Source organism: Eurytemora carolleeae, unplaced genomic scaffold, assembly GCF_000591075.1.
Source record: "Eurytemora carolleeae unplaced genomic scaffold, Eaff_2.0 scaffold385, whole genome shotgun sequence".
In the NCBI taxonomy this organism is placed as follows: domain Eukaryota; kingdom Metazoa; phylum Arthropoda; class Copepoda; order Calanoida; family Temoridae; genus Eurytemora; species Eurytemora carolleeae.
Window position 1 is genome coordinate 38,835 of NW_019396304.1, and position 21,272 is coordinate 60,106.

Consider the following 21,272-nt stretch of genomic DNA (forward strand, 5'->3'; position numbering starts at 1 on the left):
TCAGGCATCTTTGTCTTTTTATTATTGATAAAAAAGTATTAGGTATAAAGTTAAGATGGTGGTATAAACAGTAGAAAACTTTATAAAGCCAGGAAGACTACAAAATACAAATACTTGGGATTATTGCAATAAATAAAAAAAGGTCGAAAAGACCGCTAAAAGCAAAGAAATGTTTCACTTTACAATAATTGCATAGACATCCTGCACAAACAAGAGAATACATGAAAAGCTCGAGTTGAATATATAAATAATTGTCTTTTTTCTTTAATTGTTAATCCGAAATGATTCGGAGGGTTATTTTTGGCCCCATTGGAGATTAGAAAAATGAAAAAATAGAGATTTTACATAGCCAAGTTGCATATTGGATTTTTAAAGATTTTTTAAATGTATTTTTTTAAATCACACTCAACTGTTCTCACATGCAACTTGGCCTGTTTAGATATTATAGTTTCAATTGATTAAGGGTTCGGAGAATGATTAGCATTGGACCCTGATATTTGAGAGAATAAAGTTTACGGATCCCAGATACAGGGCGAGGTTTTTTGAAAATTTGGGAGAGGAACCGAGTTTTTGCCACAAATCCAAATTTCCAATCCCTATTTCTTTGCAACCTGTGCAAACCTTGGATATTCTAAATAATTATTTGATCCAAGAGAATTCATAGTTTGAAATATCTAAGGTCTACGACATTGGGTTGCAAAGATATAGGAATTAGAAATTCAGAGTTTGTGGCAAAGACTGAAGTCCTTATTTAGAAAATAATAAAAAACAAAAAAGGCAACTGATCTAAGCACAATAAAAATGGGTTGAAGTTGAATAATCCGAACCCCTGGTAGGGGGTGAAGTTACCCTGGTATTTCATGTTTAAAATATAATAAGGAACACAGGTTTCACCAGTATCGGAGCAAAGAGAAGGTTTACAAAACCTTCTCCAGGTATAATTCTGTACACAAAAGGAAAAACTGTTTGAATAAGTACAAAAGAACGTTATTTTACAATGTGTCCCGTGATAAATACTTAAGGGGCAAGTTCAGGCTTAGTTCAAATTTATATAAATAATTTTTATAAATAAATTAGTTTTAAAAATTCTGTCTGAATTGAACAAAAATAGACAATACTGAAATATATCTGGTTTAAGGTTAGCTGCCTAAAAGCGAGATTTTGAGTCTTATTTGACATAAGGAAGGTTTAAGCTGCTAATACTTGAGGATTTAAGAACTTTTCAACTACAGTAATACTTAATAGTAGTCCGTAAGTCGTAATCGAGTGATACACTATCCCAATTTTCTAGTCATAAGGTAGTCCAGTTCTCTAGTCCTTCAGTCCTACATTAGTCCAGCTTTCTAGTCATACAGTCATACATTAGTCCAGTTCTCTAGTCCTACAGTCCTACATTAGTCCAGCTTTCTAGTCATACAGTCATACATTAGTCCAGTTCTCTAGTCATACAGTCCTACATTAGTCCAGCTTTCTAGTCATACAGTCATACGTCCAGATCTCTAGTCCTACAGTCATACATTAGTCCAGCTTTCTAGTCCTACCGTACTCTAATTCTCTATTCCTACAGTAGTCCGGTTCTCTTGTCCTACAGTAGTCCAGTTCTGTAATCCTACAGTCGTCCAGTTCTGTAATCCTACCGTAGTCCGGTGATCTAATCCTAGTGCGGTGCTCTAGCCTTACAGTAGTCTGGTTCTATAGTCCTAACCCCAAAGCTCAATAAGTCCAAAGATTCCATTTATCTTTGAAGAAAAAAATCCTTTTCAGTATTTCCTTAAAACTAAACATTCTATATAAAAATATAAACATTCCATCGATCATTCCGTTCTTTACCGCACAACTACGTCTGCAGTTCAGCAGATACCGGAGTTAGTACGGTTAAAGATATTCATACATCCAGACTTGTACAGTTCGGTACATGAAAACTTGTACTTTTCTAAGAAGGTTTCGTGCGCATTGGATGTGCACAGAACCAAATCTTCTAAGTTTGAGTTTATAGGATATGTTTTGGCTTGAAACTTTATAAATTGAGATCAACACGGTTTTGAAAAATGTATAAAAGATGCATAGCTCGGAATGGCCGATCTTTAGAAGATCAGCTTGGCACTGTTTTTATACGGGACATTAAATTTGATTTTTACAAGTTATTGCAAATCTGAGCGCGGGTTGAAATTTTGCAAGAGATCAAATATTCATCAGTTAAACTGCATAATTTTATGAGAAAGGGCAACATTCAGCAGTAGAATTCGACCACGAGGAGTCATGAATCTGATATGAGCAGCAAGGGAACATTGACTGAGCAAACATTTAATAAAGACCTTCACTGTCTTGTATTGGAGTTAAGGAGCAGTTTTGATAAATAGTTTCAGGACGGTTCTTCCGTTTTGAGATATTCGAACCAAGACGATATCCGAAAAGAAAAGGGAGAACAGGGATTTCAGGGTCGTAACGGATTTCTCCTGGTCTAAAGATACATAGGAACAGAGATCAATATCTTCTGATGATTTGATTTGGTTTCAATGGAATTTTCCAAAAGTTAGAGATCATATTCCGAGCAGCCGTTTCTAGCTTTTGATTCAAGATTACAATAAAAATACTTCTCCGTGTTCTGAGACTAAACTATTCACTGGTATATGAGAGAGAGAGGAGATATGGGGGAACATCCTGAGATTCTGAGACGTAGTCCTGAAACCTGCAAGTTTCAAGATACGAGATTCATGTTGTGGATTGAGCAGTACTATCTGTAGACAACATTAGGAACTGCAGTCGTACTTTCGGGTTGCGCCGGCTGAAGGAGAGCCCTGGCGTGCCGGTCAGGGCACTTCTTCTCGTGTCCAAGTTTGTTATAATTTGTGCGGAATCTGCGCCCGCAGTACCGACACGGATACGGTTTCTCACCTGAACATTAAGGATTTAGGATTGAGAACATGGACTAATTTAATCCGAACAATATGGATTTAGGACTGAAGAAATAAATTTAATTAATTAAATTTAAACTATATTTATTCCGAATACGTTGACTCTAACTGAAGGGACCAGATATGTTAATTTAGATGAGATTTTTTAAAATATGAAGAAAAAAATAATACCGGAATTTAAAACAAATCATCGAGAGCAAACGGAAAAAAGGATACTACAGGGTTAGCCAATAAGAATAAAACTTTAATGACGACATAAACTCTTCCGATGTGAAGATCTTAATGCTAAACTTTCTCTCCTGCCTTGAAAATATATTTGAACTAGTTACGCAATGAAATAAGTAAATACACAGCTGAAGGGAACCAGAAATCTAAGAAAAAAGATCGAATAACTTCCGTAAAGTAGTCTTGTTGAAGTCTCATTCTTTGTGAATAGCCCTGTACAGTGTATATTCTACATACTAGAAGATATAAGGTACAAAACCAGAACCGTAAAAAAAAATAAAACTGACCAGTGTGAATCCGCATATGCCTGTTCCATGTTGATCTGTCGTACAAAGTTTTCCCGCAGATAGGGCACTCCTTCCTCTCCTTCGGGTTCCCCATCCCGGCACTCTGCAGCTTCTGCATGTAGTAGTACAGCTGCATCTGGGCCTAGACAATGCACATCATTAGCTTAAAAAAATATTAATTTAATTTAAAAAATAAGATTTTAAACTATTTTCTTACGTTGACATTTGCCATTGCAGCTGCTGGATTACTGAGATCAAGACCCTGATTTGCAGGGTTGGATTGAGCTCCGGAGGTGGTGCTGGAGGTCGGAGGGGTGGAGGAACTCGGAGGCAGGCCTCCGGTAGCCTTTGCTGCGGCGAGTAGGGCGGATATTGACGACATCGGATCCGTGTTTGAAGTTGGTAGTTCGAGGCCTGCTGCTCTAGCAGCGTCTAACAAGGTTGAGTTTGATAATCCAGGTTTAGATCTCTCCTCAACCTCAACCTTCTTACCATCATACTCCAGCTTCTTTGCGTTGTATTCCAGTTTAGACTTCTGTTCCGTCCTGTCTCGTTTCATCATCGCGTGATAGTCTTGCAGCAGATCGTCGCCAGATCTTGCTCTTTCTCGTCTATTCTCAACCTGATGGTTTTGATCCTCGGAGCCGCTGTCAGCCATAGTCCAGGAATCAGGAACCTCACGTTTACAACTTTGAAACTAAAAAAATACGTAAAATTAAAATTTATATTTAATAATAAATAATTTTGATCTTTAAACATGTTTTTAGTAGCATGAAAGAAATGGGATATAGCTACCTGAGAATGTGGCTCATCCTCGGACGGAGCTGACTCCGATCTGGAGGATCGTGGAGCAGCGTTCAGATCATCAAAGTGGGATGGAGCTGGCAAATATTTGCTCCAGGATAGAGGAGGAGTACGGGGTAGAGAGCTGGGACTAGCTCCGGACACAGCCTGAATGCATACAAATTTTAGGTTTATGAGATAAGAGAATTTCACAAGATTTAAGTAACAATTTATTTACCTGAATCTCCAACTGTCCGTGGAGTCGGGATTTTACATCGTCGATGCAAAACTCTCCGTTGGAATCGAGATCAGAGTCTCCCATCATCTCGGAGAGATAGCGTTTCCTTGGCGAGATCTGAGCCGGGTTCGGAGATCCCATCTCAGCCAATCCTCGCACCTGGAGACTTCGCGCAACTCTGAGCAAACCATGGAGATCTTCCTGGGGAACTGCAACCTCGCCTCGGTACATAAATATTAGGAGAAGCTTCATGTACTTGAAATGTACATCCTTGAGAACAACAATCGGATGTTTACAAGGGTTTCGTAGGAACAGGTTTTTAAAATACGGACTGCACACGGAGAGAATAAGTTTATGTGCGGGAAAATTTTGATCTCCACATGATATGGTTACATCTATAAACTGTTCTTGATGGCACAGGTCCTCGGCAAGCTCGAAAAAACTTTTGTGATGATCCTCCCAACGGAGCATGAGATCGTCCGTCTCGTCCGACTCCGTAGGGGCCGGAGTAACGGATTTAAGGGAGGCGGAGGGGACCACTAGGTGGACAGGGGTTGGTACTTCGTCAGACATCATACATTTACACGAACACAAACATACAAGGTATAAAAGTACAAAAGAGATCCAACGAAAGCTTCAGTCTTTGCGGGCGTAGCAGGTTACATGGTGCCTAGAATATGGAAATATTTATAAACAAACAATGCTTTTGTATCTTTTTACTTAAAATATTAAAAAATAATAAGTATTTATGAATTTGAAAAATTAAGTTAACGTAATAGTGAACTGAAGTTCTTAGTTAAACTGATTGATTGAATGGTTTGAGCACAAAGGTTTATGTCAACCAAAGAAAGACCTTAGAACAGATCTCTTTGTTACAATAATTTATTCTGGTTCAGAAACCCAAAGCTTTCTTACAAACCTCACTTTTACTTTTTCACAGAAACACATTTTTTAATATCAAAAAGTTTACGATTGGTCTAAAATTGTAGTTTATCACTTAGATTGAGTTTATTCCTTATTAAATAGAGAAAACTTACTTGAGTTTAGTTCTATTTGGAGTGACGCCCTGTTTTTGTACCGTGCTTTGTGTGTGCCGGGAAGCGAGTTTACTACCTGGCTGGGGAGTAGAAACCTACCAGGGATATATATATATATACCACCCGGAGCAGGGATAGTTTTAAACCCGGAGCAAGGATAGAGTTAGAATTGTACCATTAACTTATTTGAACCTGGAGCAGGAATTTTTAACACGGAGCAGATATAGGTTTAAACCAGAAGCAAATATATATTTGAACCCGGATCAAGGATTATTAGAACACATGGAGCAAACTGAAAGGATTATTTGAAGCCTGAGTAAGGATAGATTTGAACCCGGAGCAAGGCTAGATTTGATCAGCCGGAGTTAGAATAGATTTGAGAACCCGGAGCAAGGCTAGATTTTAAGCCGAAGCAAGAATATACATGAATTCCCTCAGCAGGGATGTATTTGAAGCCGGAGAAAGGATTATTCGAACCCGAAACAATGATTTAATAACATTGGATAATATATTGAATCCATATTTTAGATATGAAAATTTAGATTAGTTTGAACCCATCGAATATTAATTTATCTTAACTCGGAGCAGGGATAGATTTGAACTCAGAAAAGAAATATATTTTAACCAGGGAATGGGATTTATTTGAACCCGGAGTAAGGATAAATTCAAATCCAAAGGGATAGATATGAACCCGGAGCAGGGAAAGATTTGAGCCTGGAGCAGGGAAAGATTTGAACCTGGAGGGAAAGATTTGAAGCTGGTGCAGGGATAGATTTGAATACGGAGCAGGGATAGAATTGAACCTGGTGTATAGGTAGATTTGAACCAGTAGCATGGATAGTTTTGAACCCGGAGCAAGGATAGATTTGAACACAGAGCAAGAATAGATTCAAACCCGTAGCAGGGATAGATTTGACCCTAAAGCAGGCGCGTACACAGGGGGGGGGTAGTATTCCTCTTGCAACCCCCCCCCCCTTGGAAAATACAAAATTAAAATGAAACTACGTTTTAAAAGTTACCCCTGACAATGACAAAGACTAAGGATTTGTCTAAATTCACTGTTGATACAAAATTTTAAGAAATACTTTAGACTAAATTAAATAGAGACAACTCTTTTAAAAGAAAAATAAGGAGTAATTTTCGAATTCGAATGAATTTGAACGCGGAGCATGGATAATTTTGAACCCGGGAATTGGATAGATTTTAATCCAGAACATAGTTAGATGAGAACCCGGAGCAGGGACAGATTGAAACACTCGGAGCAGGGATAGATTTGAATCCAGAGCTGGGATAGATTTTAATATGCAGAGCTTTATATATTTGAACCTATAGAAGGAATAGATAGACTGTATAGCCACAGGCCGTGGTGGATTTGAACCCGCTAGATCTGATGAAAATGTATCAGAAGCATGAGCGAAATATATGAACCCGAGCAGGGATATGATTTGAGCATTAAAAGAGAAAACTTGATCAAAACCGTTCTCTAATTGATTAGTCTTCAATAAAATCGTGTGACTCTAGAAAAGGAACTAAATACTTGCCTCAAATTTTTGTTTTTGTTTCCTTCTCTTAGCAGCCAACAATCTACATGTGTATTCGAAGTAGACATTTTATTTTCAAGCCTATAAATTAAAGTAAATTTAAAAGTCAAGGTTGGAAATATTGAATGTTTACGCCACCAGGTTCCAAAAATATGGGGATTAAAATATTAGAGTTTAAGACGTGTTTCATATTTCATATTTTTATTCAACTACAAAGCATGCGCAATCACAATTTACCATAGATATATCTCTGTTTATTTATTTACCTATGCAATTTACTTTGCCGTTTGGACCCGCCTAACCACGGTAGATTGTTTTAAGTGGTTTGCCCTAAGTTAGTTAACGATACTGAATATAATTGGTTACACACATCAAGTTATGTTTTTGGATAGGTAAGGAGTTGATTGGAAGGAAGGAGATTGTCACGTGATCTGTGGCAGGGTGAGATCAGTGGGATTACTTTAAAGATAAATTAAAATGCAGGGTGTTAAGGATGGTGGATACAGAAACACATGGCCAATTTCTTATTCATTTAACCATAGGTACAACAATAGGTCGTATCTATCTATCTACACTACTCTGGTAAAGCGTAACCATAGTGTGACTATGGTTCTACCAAAGGTAGAGCGTCTAAGGAATTGGCTAACAAATAACCTAATAAATAACCTAATAAAGTTTCAGTTTTTTTTAGCTTTAGATTGAACTATAAGCTCAATAAACTAAAGTTCAATTATCTTTTTTTATTTTACGATAAGAGCTCTTGAATTTCCTCAGGGTCAGGATTCATGGGGGGGGCAAGACTTTTTAAGGGAGGGGCATGCCCCCCTTCAGGCTAGGGGGGGCCTGGCCCCCCGGCCCCCTTAGTTGCGCGCCTGACTCTTTCTTTAAATATTTTTGCAGATTTAGTTTCTTTAAGGTCAATTTCAATTGCATTCCACAATTTAAGAAACATTGCGGACGGAAAGGTTTCTAGATTTTTGTCTAAAACCCGTTCTAATTTATATGATTTTCTTCTGTTCGGTTCAGCTAGAGACTTAAACATAATTTGGAAGGAAGAGGGAAGGTTATCATTAAAGTATCCATGCATAAATGTCAGAACACAAAACTGGACTAGGCTGTCTGTATACGTATACAATATTTATAATAATAGCAGAATATTTTACATCACAAGATTATACTGTGTTAAGATGAAACAAGTTAGAAGTGAAAATAGGAAAAATATCTAAATTTAGTTAACTTTTAAAACAAAAATATTCTTTTATCTTGATTGTTTTTGATAAATTATCCATTTTGACTTCAATAACACAATTAAATTCGAATGATATATATTAAATAAAGATATATGTTTTTCACACAATTCAAAATAATAAAATTTACTATCGCATGTTCCTGGTAATTTAATATTAAATCTTGTTGACAAGAAATGTATTTTTAAAGGGGAATCATTTTTATTATTTCAATATCGTTTCACTAAATTAGTTGCAAATTTTTTGAGAAATTGATCATAATTTTTAAATTTATCAATTTATAGTAATGAGAAATGAATCCTTAAACAATTAAAAGATTGTTTGTTGAATAGGGTTTAGTCTTACAACAGATGTTTTTATCCAGGTGGGACGGATTACAGGTGTTTCATATTTCTCAGGGTACCTCCACGACCTACGTGTCAAAGAAGTTAAGATTTTCAAGACTTACCCCAGTTAAATTTTTTCAGAAGTTTGTTGTTAGACTCGGACAAGATGTCGGAGAAATGTGAAGTTGAATCAGTTCCTGAAACGGCGAAAGTTTGTGAAACTGCTTCTGAACCTGAACCTGTATTAACTGAAGAGGAAGTAGGAAGTGAGCAGGGAACTTCCGGAAGTCTAGTTCCTGCTGCAGGTTGGTTATACTCTCATAAATTCATATTTTTACCTTCTTGGGAGAAAAAATCAAAGAGTATACAAAAAAATATTGTTTATTTAAAATACTAACTTTGATGCCAGTATTTGTAAGAAATTAAGAAACTGATGACAATAAATTATAGCAGTTTTAGGGCCATGAATTGTACACTTAAAAGCTGGTCAATAATTAGCTCAGAAGAGCTTAAGCTCGGTTGCCCTTAATTCGGGATTAATTTCACAAAAGATGTTGAAAGAATTATAGTTATGAAATTTCTTATAAATTGGTGAATTAAGAGCGTCAAAATTTACAATTCTCAAGTTTCTTTTATTTGTTTTTCCCATGATTCTTAATCAGGTTTATTTTAGGTTCAGTTTGTGGAGATAAGATTGAAGGAGAAGGAGGAGAAGAAGAAGATCAGGAGGAAGAGGAGGAGGGGGAGGAGGACGATGATGAAGATTATTCCCACGTGATCCAGGGTACAACAGAGACCCTGTTGAACAAGCTGGAGGAAACCCTGGTAGCAGGAGGAGAGAGGGAAACCCTACAGGAGTGTGAACCCTCTGATCTGGATGAAGAAGGAAAGGAGATTGACCAAGTTCTTGGAATTATCAGCAACTCCATCTATAGGTAACATAATGCATTTATTAAAAACCCGTAATTACTTGTTAACTTTTTTCTAATGTTTTAAAAAGAAACTATTTTTAAAATTGGATTTTATTTCTAAAATTTTGTTCATCTGAAGGGAGGAATAATGAACAAAGTTTTTGCAACGATCTAATTTTCTAATCTCTATATCTTTGCAACCTGATGTCTTACACCTTTGATATTTCAAATTATGAATTCTTACAGATCAAATAGTCCATATTTGAAGTAACAAAGGTTTACATCAAATTTTTTAAAGATATAGGGATTAGATAATTTGAGTTTGTGGCAAAAGACTGAGTTCCTTAGTATTTTGAAGTTCTTTCCTTATAAACCATTTGGACATAAGGACATAGATTTCATATGTTTATGTTTTACACAGATGGAACAAAGGAAATTTACGCATATTAACAAATAAATATGTGTTTGTATTAGGGAGGGGGAAGGTCAGATCTTCTCTAAGCTGTGTGACCGATCTGCTCTTCTATCCATAGTTTCGCATTCTCTCTCAGCTTATATTACAACCCTGGATACTGTGCCACTCCAACGCCTTTCCAACAGGTATCTCATTTATTCTTGAATATTTAGTCGAGCCTAGAAATTGAATGTATAGAAAATCCCTTTTACAACCGTTTTAAATTAAAATGTTTAAGAAAATAATCTTGAAGGTGTATTATCAGGACTTGGTTTGCTTAGTCGAACTTTTTTAGTCGCATTCTGAAGAGAAGTTTCTACTTTGTAAAACCTATTTTTCTAATATAAGGACACTGGGCTTTTAGGGCGCTTCGCGCCCATATTCTATTTTAATTGTGAACATGTTCTCATTGTAACATTGAAAACACAAAGGAAAAAAATTTTGTGGATTTTATTTAAAAAAATTTGCGGATATTAAAAATGTTTACAAAAATAAAACTTTTAAACACAATTTTTTTAATTTTTATCATTCATAAACCTTCCCTGGGGTCACGCGAGATCCCACAGAAAAATTGGGCCCGATCAGTTCGCCATTTTGACGTTTATTGGATACAAACAAATAGACAACAAGCCAAATTTATATATAGACTATGCTTTTAAGGCGCTTCGCACCCATCTTCTATTTCAACTTTTAATTGTGGTTTAATCTGTGAACATCTTTCCTTTGTACAGTATAAAAAAAAGTTTGCGGATTTAATAATATTTTTTCGCGCATTTTCAAAATTTTACAAAAATAAAAAACTTTAGATCACAAATTTTTTTAGAATTTTGATCATTCGTAAACCTTCCCTGGGGTCACGTGAGGTCCCACACAAAATTTTGGCCCGATCGGTTCAGCCGTTTTGACGTTTATTGGATACAAACAAACAGACAGACAAGCAAAATTTATATATAGACTAGCCTTAGAGGGCGCTTCGCGCCCATCTTCTAAATTAATTGTGAACATGTTCTCTTTGTGTACATCGTAAAACAAAACAAAAATAATTCGCGGATTTTCAAAATTTTCAAAAATTTAATGAAGATCGAATTTCGATGGAGACAAATATTTGAAATGTTGATCATTCATAAACCTTCCCTGGGGTCCCTAGATGTCCCAAAAAAATTTGGGCCCGATCGGTTCAGCCGTTTTGACGTTTATTGGATACAAACAAACAGACAAACAAACAAACAGACAGACAAGCCAAATTTATATATAGATTAAGTCAGCTTTAAAGAAATTTGATCCACTCTAAGATCATTAATGAAATTATTAGTAGTGTTCTAAAATCAAGAATTATACACAATTTTCTTTTTGATTTTGGTATCAAACAAGGTTACTCACAAAGGAAATTTAGGAAATTTAATTAAAAGAGTTTCAGCTAGGTCTTCTTTAATGTCTCAAACCTTTCTGAAATACTTAAATGTGATTGTAGATTATGTTTCATACTAGTTTTCATCTTTTAACGCGTCAACAAAACCAAAACCGAAATCTGTCTAAATACTTCTAAGTACAGATGAATTCAAAAGTTTTCTTCATTCTGCAAGGTAAAGTAGAATTTAATGTATTTAGGATCGCTGGTGAGGTTTCTCTCTGGTTGAGCAAACTCATGCATTTCCCTGGCTCAAGTTCTCATTGTCACGATGATATCAGAGAGGGGTTGGTTCGAACCGTCCGTATGGTTCTCCACAACACTTATCCAACCCTGAGTGAGGACGGGTTCAATGTTCTCCAGAGTTCTCCTCCTGTAATCTACATCACTACCTCAACCTACCAGGATGCAGCGGAATATATCTGTGTACAGTTAGGACTTCCCAGATCCACTGTCAGGTTCATTCATTCTTTCTTTTATCCTCTCATTCAATCTTTACTTTTTAATTCATTCTCATATGCATTCTTTCTAAAACACGGTTTCAACATTACATCTAAAAACCCTGTAACACATTTATTCATCCCAATATTCCTTCATTCTTCTTTTCATCCCTTTATTAATTTTTGTATTCGTTTTTTCATCTACCTTCTTGTCGTTAGTTTGTTTATTCATTCATTCATCATTCATCATTCATCATTCATCATTCATCATTCATCATTCATCATTTATCATTCATCATTCGTCATTCGTCATTCGTCATTCATCATTGTTTAAGCATTTAATTAGTAATTATTTCACATATTCGATATGTTCCTCTATTATCAATAATTTTATTCCTCTTTTAAATCTTCAATTTTTTTAGCAATTTTTGTCATAAATTCGAAAAAAATGCCAATTCTTTTTAAAGTCAATATCCTTATTAATAAAATATTTTTATTTTCCCCAGGTTGGTTGTACCTGGAGAGAATGAGAAGGATTTCTCCTGGCTAAATGATGTCCTTGAATCAGATATAGAGAAAGGATTGACCCCACTCGTCTGTATAGCTAACGTTCATTCTTCACTCTTCCACAACCAGAGTGTTACTAAACTCCAGGTGAGGTTTATACTTCATTCCGGGTGCGGTTTATATTTTACTCCTGGTAGGGTTTATACTTTATTCCAGGTGGGGTTTATACTTTACTCCGCGTAAGGTTTATACTTCACTCCGGGTAGGGTTTATACCCTACTCAGGGTAGGGTTAATGTTTTACTCTTGGTAGGTTTTATACTTCACTTCGGGTGGGGTTTATATTTTACTCCGGGAAGGGTTTACACTTTACTTCGAGTAGGGTTTATACTTTACTCCTGATGGGGTTTATACTTTTCTCCGTGTGCGGTTTATACTTTACTCTGGGTAGGGTTTATACTCTACTCAGGGTAGGGTTTATATTTTACTCCGGGTAGGGTTTATAATTTACTCCAGGTGAGGTTTATACTTTACTCCGGGTAAGGTTTATATTTCACTCCGGGTAGGGTTTATATTTTACTCCTGGTAGGTTTTATACTTTACTTCGGGTGAGGTCTATACTTTACTCCTCATGGGGTTTATACTTCACTCCAGATAGGGTTTATACTTTACTCAGAGTTGGGTTTATACTTTTCTCCTATTATGGTTTATATTTTTCTCCAAATAGGGTTTATTCTTTACTCCGGGTAGGGTTATACTTTTCTCCAGGTACGGTTTATATTTTACTGCGGATATGGTTTATATTTTTCTCCAAGTTAGGGGCTATACATGACAAAGCTATATGTATTGGTTTAAACCTCCAGGTTCTAAATATTGTCATCTAGACCTAGTTTTTTTTTAATTAACTAGAGATTAATTCACATTAAATAACCAAATATTAAGACCTAGGTTCAGGTTTCTAGCTTCCATAGCGAAGTATCAGCTAGACTAAACTCCAATCTATTAGTTACCCTAGCTTTAAATAAAATTCTTTAAAATTTTCTACTAACAAAGTAAATATTTTAGTTTATATTCTAGCCAAAGCTTATTTTCTTTTTAGATAAATTCTATTTGATTTGATTTGATTTGATTTGATTTGATTTGATTTGATTTGATTTGCAGGAGATATGTTCGAGTCGGAATGTATGGTTACACCTGGAGGGACATGCACTGAGTGCCCTTACTCTTCTTCCTGCTCAAGGTACAGCTTCACGCACACAGATTCATGTACAGCAACTTTTCTTAAAATTTACAATCTAATAATGACCCTGATGGTAATCTTTCTACCTGGCATTGTTCATGTCAACATAATTATTAATTTAAAGGAACGGTTCACGTAATTTCAAGTAACCTTACATTCACAAAGGAGCATTCCCAATTCACAACTGTGGCTTTTAAACCGTTTTCTGATAAAAAATGTGGAAGAGAAGAAGATTGATATATCGTGAATATCCGACAAACCACTCTATAAATATACAGTCACTTTTATATATTTTTAGATTTATTGCCAATTTATCATCCGTCTGTTGTTTAGGATACGATGAGAAGAGGTGTGACAGTATGACATTAACCCTGGGGAGTTGGATCGGGATACCAGCAGTTCCATTTGTTACAGTTTTCAGAGCAGACGTTGAAGCAGCGCAGTTAGCAGGTGAACTTCAGCGCAGGGGGGAACTTTTGTGTTTTAAATCCGTTAACGACCTTAGAGGCAAGCTACCGCAATGGACAACATTCCCCGATTTAAGGAGTTGAAGCCCAATTTATAATGTTGATATCAGTTCCTATACCCTAACAGGCTAAATTGTTTGAATTGTACGCCAGTTCAAGTAGAGCGAGGTTCTTCTATTGTTTCTTCGTAGTTCCACTACTTCTTGCTATTTATTCAATTTGGACCCTATTGCGTCTAAACTATTTGGTTTGTGTGGCTTTTCTACTTTATCCGATTCGAAAAATAAGTCCCTAGACACTTTTTAAAAGCTTTATTTTCAATTTTTTCTTGCTTTAGGATTGGGAGTAGTTACTCCTTCAGTTCGGTTGAGCTGTCTTCCCTTGTGGTGTGTTCTCAGATCTCTGGGGTTGAAACAGATCAGAGAACGGATACGCGGAGTTTTCCAGGTACAACCTTGAACTTGAACAAACATTTCAAGGATTATCACTAATTCTCAGAACAATGTCAAGCCAAACAAGGTTTTAAATAAAATGATAACACCAAATTTTAAATATATCTGATGCCAGGTATTCAAAGTATTTTTTTTTCAGATGCTTGAAGAGATTACGAACAAGTTGAGCAGCATGTCGTGTATCCGGATCCTAAGCCAGGCGACCGGCGCACACTTTGTTGGAATCTCCGAGCTTCAAACCGGTTCTGTAGATCCAGCAAACATATTTCAGACGGTCAGCCCAGCCATAGCCTTCCAGTATATGTCAGATACAACCCTTGACACAAGGTTAAATATTATTTAGGACCATTCCAAAAATCCGCCTTTCAACAGAGCGTAGAATTTTGAATCCCATTATACCGAAAATGTCTCATTCTATTCTTTAAAAATATTAAAGGAACTTTTGAATTGTGATTTCAAAGGATCCTCCATTTAAAGATGATCATGCCTGATGCACAATGGTTTCCTTAAAACCTTTATTTGATCAATAATGTGAGAAAACCCGTCTTTGTTCCAGCTTGACAAATTTTTAATTCGGACAGTTTCCTAAACTGTTACTGTAGCATAAATACGCCGGGCACTCATATAAAGATAACAACAACTAAAAATAATCATTTTTAATGAATATCTCATTCAAATCTTCTGAGGGTACCGTTGTGAATTGGTCATGCTATTCTACAAATAATGAATTAAAATTACGTATACAATCCCTCTAAATGGTTTGAAATTTCCTTTCTCTACATATATACTTGAATCATAGTCAATACTTGGGTTTGGAATCTATAGCACTACTGTACAGTACACAAACATATGTACATGAATATATGAATAATAATGTACATGAATATACGAATGATATGTATATGAATATATGACTGATATGTACATGAATATATGAATGATATGTAAATGAATATATGAATGATATGTACATTAATATACGAATGATATGTACATGAATATATGACTGATATGTACATGAATATATGAATGATTTGTTCAAATAAAATCTAGTTCCCGAGTATCTCCATACACTGACAACTTGAACTCCTGGCTTGGACAGATTATACAACGAGATGCTGGTCAACTTGCTGTAGAAATAGTTGACGTAGAAACTACAGGTACAGAGTACAATATAGGGATAGCTGGTGTACAAACTACAGGTATAGAGTACAATATAGAGATAGTTTACGTAGAAACTACAGGTACAGAGTAAAATATAGAGATAGTTTACGTAGAAACTATAGGTACAGAGTACAGTATAGAGATAGTTGACGTAGAAACTACAGGTACAGAGTACAATATAGAGATAGTTAACGTAGAAACTACAGTTACAGAGTACAATATAGAGATGGTTTACGTAGAAACTACAGGTACAGAGTACAATATAGAGATAGTTTACGTAGAAACTACAGGTACAGAGTACAATATAGAGATAGTTCACATAGAACCTACATATAGAGAAAGCTGACGTAGAAACTACAGGTACAGAGTAAAATATAGAGATAGTTGACGTAAAAACTACTGGTACAGAGTAAAATATAGAGATAGTTGTTGTAGAAACTACAGGTACAGAGTAAAAGATAGAGATAGTTGACGTAGAAACTACTGGTACAGAGTAAAATATAGAGATAGTTGGTGTAGAAACTACAGGTATAGAGTAAAATATAGAGATAGTTGGTGTAGAAACTACAGGTATAGAGTAAAATATAGAGATAGTTGGTGTAGAAACTACAGGTACAGAATACGATAAAGAGATAGTTAGTCTAGAAACTGGTACAGAGTACAATATAGAGATAGTTCTTATGTTCAGGTTATGTTCTGAGACTTTGTCCATTCGAAGATGTATCAATGATTGGATTGCTACAGGAAGATATTACAGCATTTTTACAGGTTTTAAAGATAAATTTTTTAAAATCTTATTAAGATAAGACTGGCAAAATTGGACCATGCTAACAATATGCAGGATTTCTTGGAGGCACAAACACAAAACCATCTTTTTGTCTTTTTATGAAAGATTCCATTGTTTTATTTTTTACCTGGATTATAAAAGAGAAAGGAAAAATGAATACCATATACTGTTGATATAACATTTTTTATAGCCAAGAGTGAGACAATTAAATATTGATTATTATGAAGTCTTTGTCTAGAAAAATAAAGTTGTTAATTTCCTGTCATTATTTAGTTTACTGCCATGTTTTTACTTCTAGTGCTTGGATGAGAAATGTGATATACTAAATGCTACGGTTGCTCAAAGATCTAAATTCATTCAAATAATAGAACAAGAGTCATCAGCTCAGGTAGCAATCGTCTTTGCTCATTCAATTAATCTAATAATTGGAAATTTCGAGGATTTATCAACGATTGTGCAGTGGACCCCTCCAGATAAAATTGACCGGGGGGGGGGGGGGCAGTAAAACTAGGAGAGAAATACAAGTAATCTTAAAAGTAAGCAATATAGATATAAATATAAAGTTTCTATTTGTTGAATATTTCAGCACGTTGATATCTCCCACTGGGCTGGACTGGGCGGAGTAAGGTTTATCCCCCAGGACTATGTGGACAAGGAGACTGGGAAGGTTCTGGAGATGGGAGAGGAAGATCTACGCGTAGTAAACCAGAGAAACGTAGAACTAGTTGCAACCCTGAGAAATACAGACTCGGCCTTCTCTCTAGGAGAAGGTCCAGCTCCTCATCATTATATGTGTGTTAGGTAAATAACCATTCCAGGCGAAGCCGGATTCCCATTTTTTATGATTAGGTTTGGTATGGTAACTATGGATATATCTAGGTTTGGTATGGTAACTATGAATATATCTAGGTTTGGTATGGTTACTATGCACATATCTAGGTTTAGTATGGTAAATATGGATATATCTAGGTTTGGTATGGTAACATATATGGATATTTCTAGGTTTGGTAATGTAACTCTGGATATATCAAGTTTTGATATGGTTACTATGAATATATCTAGGTTTGGTATGGTAACTATGAATATATCTAGGTTTGGTATGGTAACTATGGATATATCTAGGTTTGGTATGGTAACTATGGATATATCTAGGTTTGGTATGGTAACTATGGAGACTGATGTTGAAGAACTGCTAGCTCTGGTTCTAAACACAGGACGAGATATCGATGAAGCCGTGGTTCAACTCCAGACTATGACTGAGGTTGTTAAGCGTGGAGTTCAGCAAGCTCAGGACGAACTAAAGAGAGAATCAGATAATCAAATCTGGCAGGAAGGAATACTTAGGTTAGTCATACATAAGATATATTAAACTTAAATTTGATTTTAGATTGAAATCTTTTTCATATATTACTGCTTTTTCTTAAGAGCTAATGATAACAAAAGAAACTTTGAATTCCTCATATGCTTTGGTGTAAAGTAAAACCCAACTTAAGGAGTTACAAGGTGTGAAAGAAATTCCGCATAAAATACATTACTGTTTAAAAAAGTGATAATATTCACAACATCTACCTTCGACCTTAAAAATAATTCCCGTATCACAAAAATGTTTTTAAATCTTAATCCACCCCATTTTCAATGCATAAGAGCGCGAAGAGAACCTAATTTTTATTAAAATTTTCTTTTTTCCAGACATGTCCCAATAGTTGGCAGTTTTTACAACTGGCTGTCCCCTGTACCAGAGGATGCTAAAGTGAAGGGGAGATATTTGAACCTACAGGAGGGGAAACTAGAAACCACAGACAATATATATAAACATCAGATGCAGGTATCTAATCAGATATTTTAACCTACAGGAGGGGAAACTAGAAACTACAATATTTATAAACATCAGATGCAGGTATTTAATCAGATATTTGAACCTACAGGAGGGGAAACTAGAAACTACAATATTTATAAACATCAGATGTAGGTATTTAATCAGATATTTGAACCTACAGGAGGGGAAACTAGAAACCACAACAATATTTATAAACATCAGATCCAGGTATTTAATCAGATATTTGAACCTACAGGAGGAGAAACTAGAAACTACAGACAATATTTATAAACATCAGATGCAGGTATTTAATCAGATATTTGAACCTACAGGAGGGAAAACTAGAAACTACAGACAATATTTATAAACATCAAATGTAGGTATTTTATCAGATATTTGAACCTACAGGAGGTGAAACTAGAAACTAGAACAATATTTATAAACATCAGATGCAGGTATTTAATCAGATATTTGAACCTACAGGAGGGGAAACTAGAAACTACAATATTTATAAACATCAGATGCAGGTATTTAATCAGATATTTGAACCTACAGGAGGGGAAATTTAAGTAAGAATTAAGTTTAATTGACATTGGTTCATAGCAAATAGTTTTGCTACAATATTTTTAAATCACTAATTAAGTGAACTGGGTCTGTTTACACTGCACAATTGCTGCGTCTCATGTTAATTTGGAGTCTTAAAGTCGTCTTTCTATTACCAAGTTTCCTGGTTCTCACTGTGTATCGCGGTATAAAAATATTACCAAAACTAATTTTCTCCGTATTTCAGATCCATATTGAGGACGGACAAGAATTGTAAATTAATGACGATGAGTGATAAATCAATTGTTAAAGGAAAAATGCAATTTTTGCTATTAAATTTTGTAGAAGAACCAAATATTTTGATCCAAAATCTATTATTTAACCTTTAGGGGATAGCATTTTATAAAATATTTAAAATTAGTCAGAGTAACGTAAAGTTATTTAATTTTTTATATTTCTATAAGTGTCGATGCTCAATCTGAAACCCTTTTCTGACAAAATTTAAACTCGTTACATATTTTCCAAAAAAATGTAAACAGCTAAAATATGTTTTGTATTTGCGAAATTGACTGCGCAACAAAAATATGATATAAATTTGTACCAACTGTGCACACTTAAAATATTTATAGAATTTTAGTATTTTTATTTGTTAGATTTGTTTATATAGTTTTCATGATTTGTTTTAACCTAGTATTACATTGCATTATATTGTTTATTAGAAATTAGAAATTTTCACCTCCTTTGAAGCCAAAAATTTACCATTTTTTTAAAGTTTGCATTTCTCCGGTTGATGTCAGCACTTGACCCAATGTGATGTTATTGTTTCTTCCAGTTGTCACTGTGTAATTTTTTGCAAAAATATTTTAGTTAAATATATTTGATTTTGTTTTCTTCAATTTTATTTTATTTCAATTTCAAAAAAAGAGAATTCAATTCACTAAAGTACCATTATCGATAATTTTCATAATTTCATTGTTTCTGTAGCAAACAAATCCGCAAATCACCTATGAAGAGAAACCACAATTGATAATAACCATCTTTTTAAAGAGAAGTTATGGATATGATTCTTGATCATGAAAGGGTACCGGTGTGAATCGGAAATGCGACTCTAAAATAGAGGTTCACTTGAGATTACGCCTACAGTACCTTTAAAGGGATTGTACCGTGTACGTGAAATAATAGAGTCGTATACATAAACCATGAAAAAATATCAGCGCTAGGTTTATTTCTCCTCCAATTTTAGCTCTTATGCATTTTACTTTAATTGCAACCATCTTTTTACTCAAGCATAAAAAATAATGTAAAATTTCGCGGATTTTTTGGGGAGAAAAAAATCTAGTTTTGACCTGTCACAAAAGTTTTTGGCCGATCGGGTCAGCTGTTGAGTTTTCGCATTTTTATTAAAGAATTGCTCATTAATACTCATTAAACAGTTACTTGTCTTATATTTGCACTAAGTGTTTGTTTCTGTATATATCTTAAAGGTGAAGAGCGCAGCGTGCTTCCTTGTTTAAATGTTTGTTGATTATATATTACCATGGTTCTCCATGTGTATTGTATACCCTAGGCAGCACATAGGCCTGGTATATGCAGACTGCATGTTCTTCCAAATATGGGGTTTACTAATGTTTATGTAGTATACATAAACAATAAACATAGTATACATTTGTCAAAATATTAGGATTTATGCTAAATTTTTTGTTTGATCAAGAGAATAACTATTGAATCCAAAAATGTTCGGAAAGTTTGAAAGCGAACGAATTTGACTTTGAAAGACCGCGTGGTTTTTGTGACATAATGTACATACTGTACATAGAATCTAATAATATCTCAAGCATAAAACTAGATAACTCACCCATACCATTTTCATCCATGGAATGAAGGGTGTAACCGCCCCCCCCCCCACAACCACCTCCATCTTCCTCTCAATTTTATATCTAGTGTTAACTCAAGAGACAAAAAGGAAATTCGGTGTGCGTTAAAACCTTCTTTTGTGAACTCCGTTATATGAATAAATTATCAAAACATCAAGATAGATATTTATGTAAAATTTTAATAAATTTTCTGAATTTCCGACATATTTCTATAATAGCGCTGAAGAATGCACATCTGCTGCATGTTTTAAAGGATTCATATAGATCCCTGTGCGCACATATCTCAAGATGAGCTTCGATCTGTGCACAGTGTCAGTTTCAGGCTCGCAGGGTGCACGTCGCAGTTCTTTCTGCTTTAATCCGTTCAAAATAGGTTTTGTTTGTTTTAAGGAGAGTAAAAAGTTTACTGAATCAGGGAGTGGAATCACATCTATTTAAATTTAAACAGTGTAGTGAGGTTCTATCTATTCAAGTAGCAAAGTTCTCTGTACCCAGGGAGTGAGGTTCTATCTACTCTAGTAGTAAAGTTCTAGGTACCCAGGGAGTAAAGTTCTATCTACTCAAGTAGTAAAGTTCTATGTATCCAGGGAGTGAGGTTCTATATACTCAAG

The 21,272-nt window shown here is 35.1% G+C and overlaps 2 protein-coding genes across 5 annotated transcripts; one reads left to right on the forward strand and one right to left on the reverse strand.

Moving 5' to 3' along the window:
- On the reverse strand, positions 1-5,587 carry LOC111700555 (zinc finger and SCAN domain-containing protein 10). 2 transcript variants are annotated; one of them, XR_002765006.1, is made up of 7 exons: positions 5,486-5,587; positions 4,449-5,118; positions 4,223-4,378; positions 3,645-4,124; positions 3,428-3,569; positions 850-2,895; positions 1-431 (listed from the first exon to the last, which is right to left on the reverse strand). XR_002765006.1 is itself a non-coding variant. In XM_023471515.1 (6 exons), the coding sequence occupies exons 2-6, from the start codon at positions 5,022-5,024 to the stop codon at positions 2,735-2,737; spliced, it is 1,515 nt and encodes a 504-aa protein (XP_023327283.1). In that variant the 5' UTR covers positions 5,025-5,118; positions 5,368-5,386; the 3' UTR covers positions 1,018-2,734. The 2 variants fall into 2 exon arrangements, 1 of the variants encoding a protein (XP_023327283.1); XM_023471515.1 differs by lacking the exons at positions 1-431; positions 5,486-5,587 and adding an exon at positions 5,368-5,386 and having other exon boundaries at positions 1,018-2,895.
- Positions 5,588-8,697: 3,110 nt separating this feature from the next.
- LOC111700558 (pyridoxal-dependent decarboxylase domain-containing protein 1) lies at positions 8,698-19,683 on the forward strand. 3 transcript variants are annotated; one of them, XM_023471525.1, is made up of 17 exons: positions 8,698-8,904; positions 9,273-9,534; positions 9,985-10,110; positions 11,573-11,830; positions 12,319-12,466; positions 13,480-13,558; positions 13,892-14,008; positions 14,363-14,472; positions 14,617-14,804; positions 15,531-15,637; positions 16,330-16,409; positions 16,727-16,816; positions 17,015-17,229; positions 17,581-17,772; positions 18,118-18,253; positions 19,035-19,099; positions 19,560-19,683. In XM_023471525.1, the coding sequence occupies exons 1-16, from the start codon at positions 8,766-8,768 to the stop codon at positions 19,062-19,064; spliced, it is 2,277 nt and encodes a 758-aa protein (XP_023327293.1). In that variant the 5' UTR covers positions 8,698-8,765; the 3' UTR covers positions 19,065-19,099; positions 19,560-19,683. The 3 variants fall into 3 exon arrangements, with proteins under 3 accessions (XP_023327293.1, XP_023327294.1, XP_023327292.1); XM_023471526.1 differs by lacking the exon at positions 19,560-19,683 and adding an exon at positions 19,327-19,527; XM_023471524.1 differs by lacking the exon at positions 19,560-19,683 and having other exon boundaries at positions 19,035-19,213.
- Positions 19,684-21,272: the final 1,589 nt, after the last annotated feature.

Excerpts from the sequence above, each read along its gene's own strand:
- LOC111700555 (XM_023471515.1), bottom strand. The coding sequence starts at position 5,024 with ATGATGTCTGACGAAGTACCAACCCCTGTCCACCTAGTGGTCCCCTCC. Across the intron at positions 3,570-3,644 it reads CTGCAATGGCAAATGTCAAC|GCCCAGATGCAGCTGTACTA; the intron begins GTAAGAAAATAG and ends TGCATTGTCTAG. Across the intron at positions 2,896-3,427 it reads GCATATGCGGATTCACACTG|GTGAGAAACCGTATCCGTGT; the intron begins GTCAGTTTTATT and ends CTTAATGTTCAG.
- LOC111700558 (XM_023471525.1), top strand. The coding sequence starts at position 8,766 with ATGTCGGAGAAATGTGAAGTTGAATCAGTTCCTGAAACGGCGAAAGTT. Across the intron at positions 13,559-13,891 it reads TACTCTTCTTCCTGCTCAAG|GATACGATGAGAAGAGGTGT; the intron begins GTACAGCTTCAC and ends TCTGTTGTTTAG. Across the intron at positions 16,817-17,014 it reads AACAAGAGTCATCAGCTCAG|CACGTTGATATCTCCCACTG; the intron begins GTAGCAATCGTC and ends TGAATATTTCAG.